The 14,545-nt window shown below is 50.5% G+C and overlaps 1 protein-coding gene across 1 annotated transcript in view; it reads left to right on the top strand.

The window, feature by feature from the left end:
- The first annotated feature begins 1,763 nt into the window (after positions 1–1,763).
- Positions 1,764–14,545, top strand: part of LOC128979964 (unconventional myosin-Vb-like) — a 93,475-nt gene continuing 80,693 nt past the window's right edge. Inside the window, exon 1 of the mRNA XM_054398357.1 lies at positions 1,764–1,835. Coding sequence (XP_054254332.1) covers positions 1,764–1,835 — 72 coding nt within the window. The remainder of the gene's footprint in view (positions 1,836–14,545) is intronic.

The raw sequence follows: 14,545 nt of genomic DNA on the forward strand, positions 1-14,545 counted from the left end.
ACAATGACCAATGGGTTCAAACTGGAACAGAGAAGATTTCACCTCAACATGAGGAGAAACTTCTTTACAGTGAGGGTGACAGAGCCCTGGAACAGGCTGCCCAGGGGGGTTGTGGAGTCTCCTTCTCTGGAGACTTTCCAACCCCACCTGGATGCATTCCTGTGCAGAGTAGCCTGGGTGATCCTGCTCTGGCAGGGGGCTTGGACCTGGATGATCTCTTGAGGTCCCTTCCAATCTCTGATGTACTTGTGAGACTGTAAGGGAAAAAATATTCCAAAGGTGAAAAACATTCCAAAGGTGGGGTGTAGCATCACCCCCTCCACGGAACGGGAAGCAGAGGGTGAGACGCCACCAGTGATGGCTTTGAAGGAAAGCTGTGGGTGCCTGGTGAATGGCACAGCCTGAAACCACAGGAGGAGGGAGGGATCCCTGCCTCCAGAGTAAACAACCATGGCAGAGAATAAAGCCCCGCTGAGGACATTTTCTGCCTGCTTAGTTAATATGTAAAGTACCTTGAATGAGAATGAATAGCGATAGTGATTAATTAGGGATACCGTGCATCTGCATCATCCTTCTCAGGCTCAAAAAAAAAAAGAGGAAAAAAAGAGAAAAACAGTGCCTTCTAAGCATGAATTGAAGCATAGCGTGCTTCCAGGGGACAGAGGGGAACAGGGTGGTTACGGGCTGGCAAGCTGGGGACAGGTGCTTGGTCTTTTCTACCCAAGAAACAGTTCCTATGTGGGTGTAGGATGGAGAAGTGCAGAATCCATGCTGGCGGTGGGAAACCCAAACCCACTTCCCAGGTAGCAGAGAAGTACCCATCGCTGGTGTTTTTCTGGAATGCCTTTCTAGAGGGTTGATGAAGGCTGTGCTGTCACCTCAGACACAAGCATGTCCTGGCAAAGGCCGCTCCATTAAAACCGCTTCTTGCACCCCAATATATGTGTCAGCTCCATTGGCTCAGTGGTTGGTGGAGACAGCGGAGCCCCAAACCGCCCAGGGACACCACCTTGGCCTGAGTTGTTATTCTTCCGTGGGAAAGGCAGAAGAGTAGAATAGAAGGCAATCCCCCCTCCCCAACAAACCCCATAACAGACACGGGGTGTTCAAGTGCCTCGGGTGAGGGAACCGAGGCTCCCTCAGGGCTCTGCCCGGAGATGAGGGCAGGAGCCTGTCCCGGCTCCTAGGAACACCATGGGAAGTGGCAGGGAAGCAGGAGGGGGAGAAAAAAATATGTATAAAAAGGGGATTTGAAATAAAAAAAAATTTTAAAAAATAATTAAATAAAATAAATTAAACGGCGATGAAGGCAGTGAAGCAAAGCGCTGCCCCCACCACTGAACCCGGCGGGGAAGAGAACCAAGGGCTTGTGGCGCGCAACCCAATTGAGTCGAGCGTAAGCCGAACCGAGCCGAGTCTAGCTGAACCCAACCGAACCGAAGAAGCCCAGCCGGACTGAGCCGAGCCCGGCCGAACCGAACCCAGACCAAGCCCAGACGATCCAAGCCGAACTAAGCCGAGCGCAGGCGAGCCGCCCCATACCTGAGCGGGGCGCGGCGGAGGCGGAGCGGTTCTGCCTCCTCCTCCTGCACCCCCGGCCGTGCCGCGCCGCTCCCTTCCCGGTGCCCGGCCGGCGGCGGTGGCGGGTGTAAAGGTCGCTCAGTCGGTTTCTGTGTCCGGCGGCCGGTCTGTCGGTCGGTCCGGCGGCGTCGCTCGCTGTTTGCCGGCCTCATGCCCCGAGCCTAGCGCTGCCCGCCCCGGCCATGTCTGCCGCGGAGCTCTATACTAAGGTGAGCGGGGTGAGGGGCGCGGAGAGGGGGGTGTGTGTGGTTACCGTATGTTTGAGGGAGGTTGTTTCACAGTTGTGGAAGGGGCCCACAACTTTCCCCCCCACTCCCTGGGACGCTACCCGGGAAGCGGAGGGGACCCCCCCTACCCGCGCTTCGCTTTCCCCGCCGGTACCGAGCTGCCTGGGGAAGCCGGGACGGGTCGCCGCTCGTCGTCTCCCCAGGGGCGAGAATGGCCTCTTCCGGGGCTTCAGGCAGGACGGCGCGTCTGCTTTTGTGCGGGGAAGGGCGAACTTCGCCCGTGGATCGAGGTGTTTTGACAGCTTCGGCCTCGTCCTTCCTGGGGTCTGTCACCTGAGCAGGCGGAACGCGCAGGGGAACACCCTCCAGCTTCCCCCAGTCCTTACGGAATTATTTCCCCCCACCTCGTGTATTCCGAAACAAGAAGGTGGAGGGAGAGGAGAAAGCAGTCCTGCCGAGTGCCGTAACTAACCGAAATGCTCCGGAGGTGCCCGGTTTCGGGAGTCTTTTTTTGTTGTTGCTGTTGTTGGTCTACAGCTCCCCAGTATAATCCCTGGGCAGGTGTAGAACTGAACTCGCCGCTTCCTCATGGCGAAGGGAACATGGCTGGTGGCCTGGCAAGGGTGCTGCGCACCTCGGTGTGCCGCCCGGGGGGCATCAGGCTTGCCCTCCCCATCGCTCCCCGGAGAGAAACCCTGATTTCCTCTGAAAAAGAAGTGGAACATAGCAAGCTTGCGTGATGGTTTTTAAGCAGAGCCTGTGATCTAGAAAGATAACTGCCTTTTTTCTTCTTCTTCTTTTTGTTCCCCCTTTTATTATTAAATTATTTGGTGGCCGTGGGATACTTGGGGTGTAGGAATACCCTGGCCAAAATGGGCTGGGAATGCACCCTGCATGGTTTGAGGCGTTATGTCCTCATCCCAGCGAGAGGTTTGTGTGAAGAGATCTTTGCCGTTTGACTCTGCTTGGTGAAATTGCGCCGCGCACGCAGCTGGGAGATCCACAGCAATACGTGATAGGGGAAGAGCCCTCTCCCTGCGCTCCCCACCTTCCCGAGGCTTCCCGGGAGTGCTGCGGGCAGCCGGGATCGAGGGAATGTGCTTAGTTAAAAGCTACATCGGTGATGCTAGGCAAAGGCTCATCAAGAAAAGTGCTTGGGCTTCAGAACAGGCTTTGCTGAAAGGTTCTAAAGTGCCAGCGTCATCCACTGTAATAACGAGAATTTTAGTGTTCTAAATTCTTCCTGTGACTGTGGTCAGCTTGGAGATGCTGCCAGGTTGGCACCAGCTCTCTCGGTGCCAGCCTGCCAGGCTGAACTTTGCTGCAGATTTCTACTTCTCTAACTCGTTTTGCAGACAGGTTTTATGTAATGCTGGGGCTTGACACTTATTTCTTTGGCTGCCAAAATCAAATGGATGCAGGATGAAGTGTGAATCTGCTTTGAACCTCAGGGAATTTAGGAAGCCCTTGTCTGTGAGCAGGCTGATCTCAGTCCTTCTTGGGATTGCTTCAAAAGCGAAGGCTCGGGGCTGGAAAAATCTTTTGCCTTGAAAAGCTGAACAGGAGCAGAAGGAAAGTGGTGGCTGAGCAGCTTTGAGCTTCCAACCACAGCATCGTATCAGATGGGCACATGGAGGCAATGGGAAGCATCCCTGGGGAGGAGGGAGGCTGGCTGCAAATGCTGGGTTCTCCCTATCAATGGACTGGTTATAACAGCCTGGTTAATTGGTTCTTAACTTGCTGATCAAGTAATTGACCTGTGTCATGTGTTTGTGTGACCCTGATTCAGTTTATATTCCTGTTCCTCTGCTGAATGGGTGTAGGGTGTCCTGTTGCTGTGCTGGGACTTGTGGGTGAGGCTTCTGGGAAATGATCAGGATTGGTGACAATCTGTGTGTATCATTAATGTTTAATACCAGCAAAGATTCTTGGTGCTTCAGCACTGGTCCTTCTGCTGCTGTCCTCCTGTCTTGCAGGGACATTTTAGGGACACAGCTGGTATAATAGGTGGTAGGGCCGTGGGTGGTGCCTTTAACCCATATGGGTCATAGCTGACCGATGGGGCTGAGTGCTGGTGCTGCACTGAAATTTAGGACTGTCCTGCTGGGTTTTTTTCTGCATGGGGTTTCTGTGCCAGCTTTGGGCTTTGAAGCATCAGGAAAACGTTTCCTGTGACTTTGAGAGAAAGAACAAAGGCGGCTTTAAAACCCACAACAAACTCAACAGCCTTAAAATCACAGAATTGTGGAATTATTTTGGTTGGAAATGACCGTTAAGATCAAGTCCAACTCTAACCAAATTTGGTGCTAAACCACGTCCTTCAGCACCACACCTCTGTGTCTTTTGAACACCTTCAGGGATGGGTATTCAACCACCTCCTTGGGGAACCCGTTCCAGTGTCTGAGAACCCTTTCAATGAAGAAGCTTCTTCTAGCATCCAACCTAAACCTCCCCTGGTACGACTTGAGGCAGTTTCCTCTTTTCCTATTACTTGTTCTTTGGGAGAAGAGACCAACCCCCTCTCTTTTCAGGGAGCTGTAGAGAGCCAGAGGGACTCCTCCAAGCTTCTTCTCCAGGCTAAACAACCCCAGTTCTCTCAGCTGCTCCTCACCAGACCTGTTCTCCAGACCCTGAGCTGATGAGCCTGATGGTGCCAGTAGCTGCTGGAGATTCCTGAGATGAAGCAGACATGTTCCTCTCTAGCCTACTCTTGCACAGCATCGCCTTTGGGGATGTGGTTGTTGGGCCTTGTGGCCTGCACTGGGTGCTTGCATCTCATGCTGGATGGAGAGCACAGGGGGGAGAAGATAGTCTGATGTGATGGTTTGAAACTGCCTTTTCAATTTTTTCCTTGCAAAGTTCAGAACAGAGAAAGTGAAGGAGTGTAAATAAGTCACTATTGGGTGTAAGAAAGCAAAATAACGATTGTTCTAAACACTTCCATTGGATAGATAGAAATGTTTAAGAACTATTACCCAAAACAAAGTGGGCACTCTGCAATTTGGCAGTGGGGGCAGTTGCTGGGCTGTCTGGCTGCTGTTTCTTCTTCTCTTCTGGCTGAAGATAACACACTGACCTTGGCAGCTAAGTTAACAACTTTCTGCTTAACTAACTCTGCTTCTCAGTCCAGGGGTGTCTGGGGGAAGCTCCTGGGAGAGAGAGAGGCCCCTTTGGGAGGGTCCCCTTGGGGGGAAGCAAAGGGAGATCGGTTGTGCTTTTCTGTTGGTTGTATATATTTGTGAATGTTGTGAATTTTGTATATTTGTACATATTCATTGCATTTCATCGTAGATTTTAGACTCTGCTTGTAAATACAGCTTTTCATTTGCTTCCAGACTGGGCTAGCCTGGTTATTGTTGGTGTGGGGGGAATTTCACCTCACACTGACACACCTGATGCAGAAGGCTGCCCTGCCTTGAGCAGCTGGGTGTTGATGCACCCTCTGCACACTGCTGCCAGTCTTCTGAAGTGACTTGGCATGGTGGTGAGCAGGGGAAGGAGCAGAGAGGAGCAGGAGCGCTTCAGCAGGGTGTTGTGGTTCAGGAGATGACTTTCCAAGTGCAGAACTGGGGCTTCCTGGATCACCTTGTCAGCAGGATGAGGCTTTCTGAGGGAGGATGCAGGGGGAGGGAAGGCGGATGATCCACCTCCCTGGAATCAATAGAGCTGAAAGCCTATTGATCCCATGTGCAGTGTTGCATTAGCAAAGCCACAACGATACCTCCCTTGGAGCCCTTCCTCCTCCTGCTTGAACCATCCTCGTTCAAGCAGCTCAACCTGCTGAGGAGGAGGAATGAGTGGCTGAGTGGGACTTCTCAAGTCCCCAGAGAGATTGTGGAGTCTCTTTCTCTGGAGACTTTCAAGACCCAACTGGATGTGTTCCTGTGTGACCTGTGCTGGATTCTGTGGTCCTGCTCTGTCAAGGGGATTGGACTGGATGATCTCCAGAGGTCCCTTCCAACCCCTAACATCCTGTGATTCTCCCACATTGCCTTTTCTGCTGGGCTGCAGTGGGACCTGTGTAGATAGCCCTTCTGCTTGATGCAGAACATCTCCTGGGACCTTGTAGGACACGTAGCGTTTTCTTGGGTGCTGAAGTTTGTGCTAGTTAAGTCATGCTGATGAATTTGCTGTGTTAAACTCCACACGCCCTGAGGAGCACTTAAACTGGAGGAGGAACCTATCCTCCAAACACCAGCAGCTGAGAGTTACTGGTCACCACCATGGGATGGCCCCCTCCATGGGATCTCTCATCTGGGCCACTTTAAGAGCAGGGATGACTGGTGTGTTAATAGCCCCCATCAAGCAAGCTAATTAACCTCAGCGCCTAATTATGAACATGAGAGTAGCTACAAAGCTGCATCAACCTTCAAGCATGTAGGTTGTAAATGGTTGTGGGGAAACCATTGTAATTCTCTTGGAATCAGACTGGTTTGGGTTGAAAGGGATTTTTAAAGCTCATCCAGTCCACCCCCCAGCAGTCAGCAGGGACATCTGCAACTAGGGCAGGTTGCTCAGAGCCCCAAACAACCTCACCTGGAATGGTGCCAGGGACGGGGCCATCTTCTGCTTCTCTGAGCAACCTCTTCCTACTCCTGATACAGCTGGCAGAGACTTTGGGATTATCTGGCTGTGGGTTTTATTTTGTTGCAGAAGCAAATGGGACTTCAGTGTGATTTGTGGCCCAGCAGAAGAGGAGCTGTATGGTTAAGGGTGCAGACCTGGTTCTGGAGCCACTGACACCAGTACATGCAAGAGGACTAGGAGATGTAGTAGCATGGAGGACCCTGGCTTCCAAAAGCCTCTTCCAGATGGAGAAGTACTGGAGCATCTCCTAATGTGTGCACCACAAACATCTTTTTAAGGCTATTTGGAACCAGTCCTACTCCTGCCATCTCCTTGAAGTTCCTGCTAGAGCGTGGCAGTGGTGGGATGTGGCCAGCCAAAGTGGTTGCAGCTAGGCAGGGGAATTTCTTTAGCTGCAGCAGGGGGCAAAGGCAGCTGCCTGCTTGCCATGCTTCAGAGCCCTCCAAAGAAACCTGTTGCTGATGCAGCTGAATTTACAGCCAAGGTAACCACAGTCCAATCCCCATAAGCCTGTGCAGATGCCAGCAGTAAGGAGATAATGGGGCTGCTCTGCCCCTATGAGCTGGGTGCTGGGCAGCATGAAGGGAGGACTTGGCCCCTAGAAGATGCCATCTCCAAGCAATGATTTCCTTTGCAGCAAGGAAGTGGAGCTTAGACTGGTTTGTGGGGGTGGCCTTCATTGTAGAGAGGTGAAGCTCCAGCTCTGGAGCTCCCAACACAAGAAGGAGATGGATCTCTTGGAGAGGGTACAGAGGAGGTCACGAAGATGGTCAGAGGGCTGGAGCACCTCTCCTATGGGGGCAGGCTGAGAAAGTTGGGGCTGTTCAGCCTGGAGAAGAGAAGGCTCTGGGGAGACCTTAGAGCAGCCTTCTTGTACCTGAAGAAAGCTGTGGAGGTACTTTTGACAAGGGCTTGTAGTGACAGGATGAGGGGCAATGGCTTTGAGCTGGAAAAGGAAAGACTGAGACTGGAGATTAGGAAGAAACTGTTTACAGTGAGAGTGGTGAGACACTGGAGTGGATTTTCCAGAGAGGTTGTGGATACCTCATCCCTGGAAGTGTTTAAGACCAGGCTGACTGGGGCCTTGAGCAGCCTGGTCTAGTGGGGGATGTCCCTGCCCGTGGCAGGGGATTTGGAACTAGCTGATGAGCTTTAAAGTTGCCTCCAACTCAAGCCATGCTATGATTCTTCATATTGCTGTACCAGGTACAATTGCTTTTGCTCCTGGATGTTCTCTCTTGAAGGTGCTTCATAAAACATGTGAGTTGTTCATTTGAGTGTAATGAAAAAGTGCTTCTGCCAGGGTGGGGGATAAGCTGTGCCTCTTTTTTTTTTTTTGTTTTTTTTGTTTTTTTGTCTGCTCCTGGGGTGTTGTGCAGCTCAAGATAGACTCTGAGAAGGTTGCAAGCTCTGGATGAGTGAGAAACCATAGTACTTATTTCTGGTTTTATTTCTTTTCCTCTCCTTGTGCAGAGTGGCTTGCTTTTTTTTTTTTTATTTTTCAACCAAGCATTTTTTAATAGGCTCTAGGACTTAATGCATTAAAAAAAATGCCCTTTTCTGTAGCATTGGGTGTAGAAAAACTCTCTGGTTTTCACTTGAAGTTGTGTTAAATAAAGTAGCTGGAATGAATTGGTGGTTTCTGGCCTCAGGGGAGAAGCTTTTCAAAAGCAAATAAATATTGCCAGAGTGATCACAGGCTGATTGAGTCAATGAATTGGCAGGAACCTTCTGGCATAAAACCTTCTGAAAAATGATTTATTCTTCAAGGCTCAGGGAGGATTCATCCTTAGCCTTGTGTGCTGGTTTGGGGTTGAGGAGCAAATGGGAAGGAGAGAGATTTTGTAAGTATTCTGTAGAAAAAAAATTCTGGGGATAAGTGTAGGGGAGAGTGAAAGTTTGGGATTCAGTCTCAGGAAGGACATCTGTGGGAGCTCTGCCACAGAGCTCCTGAAACCCCGTTAAGAAAAGCAGGTTGTACTTGAAGGTTTTTTGGATTGGTTTTCCTCTTGATTTTAGATTATGAAAACCTGTCTGGGTCACACCACAAAGGGCAGGGACAGCTCAGAAGCCATGCTGGGATTTTGATTGAAGGATGGGGCTGCCTTGCTGAAGGACCTGGATCTGTTGGCATACCTCAGTCTCCTCCTGATCTTGCCTCTTTATTATCTGCAGTGGCAGAGAGGAAAAAAAATTATTGAAATGTAAAATATGATTGCTCCAGCCTGCTCTCTCCAGCTGGGGATTGTGCCAAGGGTATAGCCACCTCCACAGCAGCTCAGGGACCTTCTTAGCTTCTCCAGGACAGTGTGGAGGAGGGAAAACCAAAGCCCAAATTGGAGGTTTAAATACTCTTCAGTCCTTTGGTTGTATGGCTTCGAGTAGATAGGAGAGGGGTGAGATGGATGCTGGTGCCTTTGTGGACAGGTGCCCACCTTGATGGGCAGGAGGTGGCTGAAGTCTCTCCCCCATGCTGCCCTGATACTGTGCAGGTGCATGTCCTCCTGCAGGGCTTTGTGCTGCAAAAGAATTCCTGCCTTGATCCTGTTTTAAGAGTGTGAAAGTGTGTGTGTGTGGGAAATCCCCATGCACACACCTTGGGTTGCAGCCATCTGCTGGGTTAACTCCAAGGGGAAGGATGGAAGAAGCCTGGGGGACACCAGCAGGTCCTGGTTCTTGTGGGGTGGGAGGGGGTGAGTAATTTTTTTTTTTTTTAATCACCTTAATGAAGGAGTTAGAGGGAATTTGTTGTGTGCTGGCTGCTGTTGAGGAATTTATTTACAAGGGAGGATTTTTGATTCACTCATTTGTCTCTGCTACCAAATAACTAGGTGTAGAAAGTAATGAGCCTCAATGTGACCTTCTGTATCCCTTCTGATGACCAAGAAAGAAGTCTGGATGTGTTTGTGTTTAATCTGTGCTTGTATTTGAAGCTGATCTGTGTCATCATGGTGCAATGTGGTTCTAGGCATGTTGGACTTGTAGTTTACATACCCACTAGTTGATAGCTGTGGCCAAAAAAGGAGTAGTTTACCCTCACTTCTGATAGTTGTTTGGGAAGGAAGCTGAAGGAGTAGACTGAATTTAGCATGAAGGTGGACTTTGGACCTTCTGGGTTAGCTGGCAGTGTAGCGTATGTGAAGCCCTGAGCTGGGCTGCTTTTTTTCTGTGGTGTTATGGGGCTGTTCTTTGACCTGTTCTGCAAACAGAGGTATTTTGAAGTGGTTAAAGGAATATCAGCATGAACTGCAGTTCAGGTCAGGGAGATGACTGCTTTTATTGCAGCAAGACCTCCAGCTCTGGCAGGCGCCTGAAATGTTTGCAAAACACCTTGGTGAAGAATTTCCTCTTCAGCAAAAGGGGAAAAAAGTTTCCCCTGCGAGCTTTGTGTGGCTTGAGATGGTTGTGTAAAGCAATGCCCTTGTATACCTCTGGCCTGCTGTAAGACACACCTTGGGAGGCTGGGTTTGGGCTTTACTGGGTCCTGAGAGGTGTTTGGAGTTGGTGGCGAGGCTGGGAAGGACCAGAGGTTGATGAGTGATGGACTTCACGTAGCCTTCCTTGTTTGAATGCTCTTTGATACCTGGGTGGTAGTAAACTCATTAATTTTACTAATGAGGCTATCAGGGATTTGGCATTCCTGCTCTTTGCCTTTCCTGGAGAGGAACACACCTACAGGAAAGAGCCTGCAGCACAGAAGTGGGAATTTTTCCCCAGCTGTGCTTTCATAGAATCACAGAGTCACAGAATGGTCTGGGTTGGAAGAGACCTCTGAAGGTCATCCAGTCCAACCCTCTCTGCAGTCAGCAGGGACATCCTCCACTAGATCAGGTGCCCAGCACCCTGTCAAGTCTCACTTTGAATATCTCCAGGGTTGAGGCCCTAACCACCTCCCTGGGCAGCCTGTTCCAGTGTTCCACCACCCTGTAAAGAATCTGTGAAGACTCCACTAAAGAACCTGTTCCTAACATCCAGTCTAAATCTGCTCTTCTAGTAGGAGGTGTCCCTGCCCATGGCAGGAGAGTTGGAACTGGATGCTCTTTAAGGTCTCTTCCAACCCAAACCGTTCTGTGATTCTGTGGAATGGATTAAACTTGTCAAAGGCTGTATTGTAGGACAAGAGCTATAAGCAACAGAGGTGCATAAACCCTTACTGTGAGGAATATACAAGCTCTTAATTGCAAGACATGGCCCCAAACCTGTGGTTGGTGCAGGATGGTAGGATGGTGGTGCAGCTTCTCCAGCAGTGTGTTCTTCTGACCTGCCATGCAGCCTTTCTTCACCATTTTTAACCAAATCCCATTTGATTGTTTAAAAATGGATTTCTATCTTCATTTTCTCCTCCTTGAGCTCGGTTTTGTTTAGGCTTCTAGTCCCCTGTGCTTGCCAATGTGAAGCTGGTGGTGCTGTTAGTACTTTCAGAACCTGCTCTGGACCATTGATGCTGTGTAACATGTCTCCATGCCCTCCCTACTTCATGGAAAAGTTTTGGTTGGAAAAGGCCTTTAAGATTGAGTCCAGTTGTTAAGCTGCAGGGCAGGTTGTAGGATACCCTGACCATGTTCTCCTTAATGCATAGCCATTGGTCCCTTATGGTTGTTAGTGGTGGTACTAGTGGGGTGGTTTTGTGTTGACTGGATGCTTGGTGCTGGAGTGCTTCAGGTGTTGGGTGCTCCTCAGTAGGAGATGTGTGCTGTGTCCACCTGTCCATCCTGCCTTTTGGATGTTCCCATTGGGTCTCATACATCCTTCTGCCCACGAGGCTCTGTTTGCCAGCTTAGTTCCTCCTTGAGAACATTTTCTGCATGCTTGAGGTTGACTGATCCTTTCAACTCATGCCCACTTCCCATCCTGCTGAGCAATGGGCAGCCCCGGGGGGCTGGCGGGCTCCATGAGGAGATGTGTTTCACTCGGTGCCTCCACTGAAGTGTGGAACCAGCACTTAAACCCAGCTACTCCATGCCTTCACCCTTCTGTGAGTCATCACTCAGGCTCCCTTATGCTGAGGTGTGAGGTGCTGGTAGGATGTGCCAGCCACCCATTTGCAGGGCTGTTGAGGGCAGGATGCATGGTGGATGAATCATGGCCTCTACTCCTTGAAATGACACTTTACATTTCAGGGACACGTCCTGGCGAGTCACCACTCTTCAAAGGGAAAAAAAAAAAAAAAGACCCTTAATAATTTAAAGATGGCTCTTAAAAAGCATAGGGGACGGTGATGGGAACGTCTGGTTTCTTCTGAAAGCCCCACAGGGATGATTTGAGGTGGCTCAGGCAAACCTCCAGCTGCCAAATCCTCGAGCAGGCTGGACGTGAGCAGGCAGCTGAGGCTGCCAACGTGTGTCTTAGCAAATTAGTGTTGAAAACTGTTTAAAATAAACTAACCCCCCCCACCCCCACCAAAAAAAAACCCCAAACCCTGACTGGTGTGTGTGTGACTCATGCCTGGTGTGAAGCTGGTCCTTGGTGCTACACCCCAAGCAAACAGAATGCCAGTGTAAGCATATCTCAGTGAGTGGACTCAGAGACACCGAGGTGATGGAGGCTCTAATTTTCAGTCTAATTAAGTTGAGTAACTCCCTTCTGGATTTATGCTTCTTAATTTCTTTGAGCTCTGACAACATGGCCTTCATGTGGCAGTACTGGACTGCTGTGGTCTTGGATTGGTCCCATGTCTCCTAGTAGGGCCATGTGGACTGTTTGAGAGGTAAGGTGGAGGTGCAGGAGAAGATCCTTCTCCAGACTGATGCAGATTTCTCGTCACCTACCCTCACTACCATGTTCAAAGGTTGGAAGTAATGAAGGAAATAGAAGGCCAAGTCATAGAATCATGGAATTGTCAGGGTTGGAAGGAACCTCAAGGCTCATCCAGTCCCAACCCCTCTGCCATGGGCAGGGACACCTCACACTACAGCAGGTTGCTCACAGTTTTGCTCCATCCCCCCCACTCCTATCACTCCCTGACACCCTCAAAAGTCCCTCTCCAGCTTTCCTGTAGCCCCCTTCAGATACTGGAAGGCCACAAGAAGGTCTCCTGGGAGCCTTCTCTTCTCCAGACTGAATAGCCCCAACTTTTTCAATCTGTCTCCAGAGCAGAGCAGCTCCAGCCCTCTGCTCATCCTCATGGCCCTTCTCTGGACACCTTCCAGCCCCTCCAGATCTTTCTTGTAATAGAGGCTCCAGAACTGTTCCCAGAGCTCCAGGTGTGGTCTCAGCAGAGTGGAGCAGAGGGGGAGAATCCCCTCCCTGGCCCTGCTGGCCACACTTCTCCTGCTGCAGCCCAGGCTCTGCTTGGCTTTCTGGGCTGCAGGTGCACACTGGTGACTCATGTTGAGCTTCTCATCCACCAGCACCCCCAGGTCCTTTTATTCAGGGTTGCTCTCAAGCCAATCCCTGCCCAGCCTCTATCAGTGCCTGGGATTGCCCTGACCCATCTGCAGGGCCTTGCACTTGGTCTTGTTGAACCTCCTGAGGTTGTCATGGGCCCAGCTCTGCAGCCTGTCCAGGTCCCTCTGGATGGATTCCTCCCCCTCAGTTGTCTGCTGCACCACACAGCTTGGTGTCATCAGCAAACCTTCTGAGGGTGCACTCAATGCCTCTGCCTGTGTTGCCAACAAAGATACTGAACAGGACTGGTCCCAGCACTGATCCCTGAGGGACTCCACTTGTCACTGGCCTGTTCATCCAGCTGGGGTCTTAACGTCACCCTGATGTCCCCTTGCTGTTCTGTCTCTACCTGGCCTTTGAAGAAGTCAGTTTTCTGCTGGGATAGACCATGAGCACCTGCACTTCCACAGAATGTTTTGGGTTGGAAAGGGCCTTTAAAGGTCACCTAGTTCCCCCCACCCCTGCAGTGAGCAGCAACATCTTCCACTAGATCAGGTTGCTCAGAGCCCATGTTGTCCAACCTGACCTGGAATATTTTCAGGGGTGGGGTATCATCCATCTTGTAGTTAAGGAAACCAAAAAGTCAAGTTTTGGCTGCAGCGAGACCTTTAACACCACTGAATGCTCTTTTGAAAGCTGTGTCTGCTCAGTGTGAGCCTTTCACCTGCAAGCTGGTGAGGAGCTGCCTTCAGGAGTGTCTGCTGAGACTTCCCTCCTCAGATATTGGGGTTTTCTCTCCCAGATCATGGTGTGGCAGGGATGCAGTTTGCTCTTGTCCTGTGTGGCAGCTGGGAATGCATTGTTTGTGGCTGGATGGCTTTTGGAGGGACGGAGGTCTTTGACTGAAGGGCTTTGCTTATGGGCTGGACCTGCCTTTGGCTCTCCCACAGCATATTTTATGGCCTGGCTATTGTAAAGATCCAGGCCAGAGAGATATAAAGGTGGCTTCTGTAGAGCCTCAAATTATCAGGTCTGAAATCTCTTTCTCATTGCTTGTTGTCTTTTTCCTTTCTAAAGCCTTTGATTTTGTTTGGGCCTGGCCAATAAATCTGAATTCCAGAAAATGCCAATGGTCAAGATTAAAGGTGCTTTGGTGCAACTGGTGACAGGAACAGCTGTGGATTTCAGCCTCACAATCCCAACCCCTGTGGGTGATTTCTGCCATCCAGCCCCTTGCCTGCTTGCTGGGAGCTGCTTTGAAGCTTTGTGTGCTCTCATCGTGCCAAAATAAACTCAGAGTTGAGGCTGTCAGAGCTAATCTTCATCCTTTCATGCTCTGACCTCCTCACTGCTGTTGCAGTGGGTGATGGCTGTGTTCACACCTGCTTTGGAAATCCATCCCCAGCATGGGGACTGTCCCCATGGTGCCAGATGAACATGAACACACCTTTGGGGAACCTGAAATATTCCTTTACGTGACCATGCAGGTGAGTTTAAATCATCTTTAGGAGCAGAATGAGCTTCAGTCTGGCTTTCAGCACTTGACACTGCCTGCTGAAGAGGTGGGAAGGATGAAGCTGCTTCAGGCTGCACAACTCAGAGAATCACAGAATTATTGAGACCTCTGAGATGATGAAGTCCAGCCTATGACCTGACACCACCACATCAGCTAACCCATGCCACCAAGTGCCACAGCCAACCTTTTCTTAAAGACCTCCAGTGATGGTGACTCCACCACCTCCCTGGGCAGTCCATCCCAGTGCCTAATCAGCCTTCCTAACATCCATCCTAAACCTCTCCTGGTGCAGCTTCAGGCCATGCCC

This window comes from Indicator indicator (assembly GCF_027791375.1).
Source record: "Indicator indicator isolate 239-I01 chromosome Z unlocalized genomic scaffold, UM_Iind_1.1 iindZ_random_scaffold_108, whole genome shotgun sequence".
Classification (NCBI taxonomy): domain Eukaryota; kingdom Metazoa; phylum Chordata; class Aves; order Piciformes; family Indicatoridae; genus Indicator; species Indicator indicator.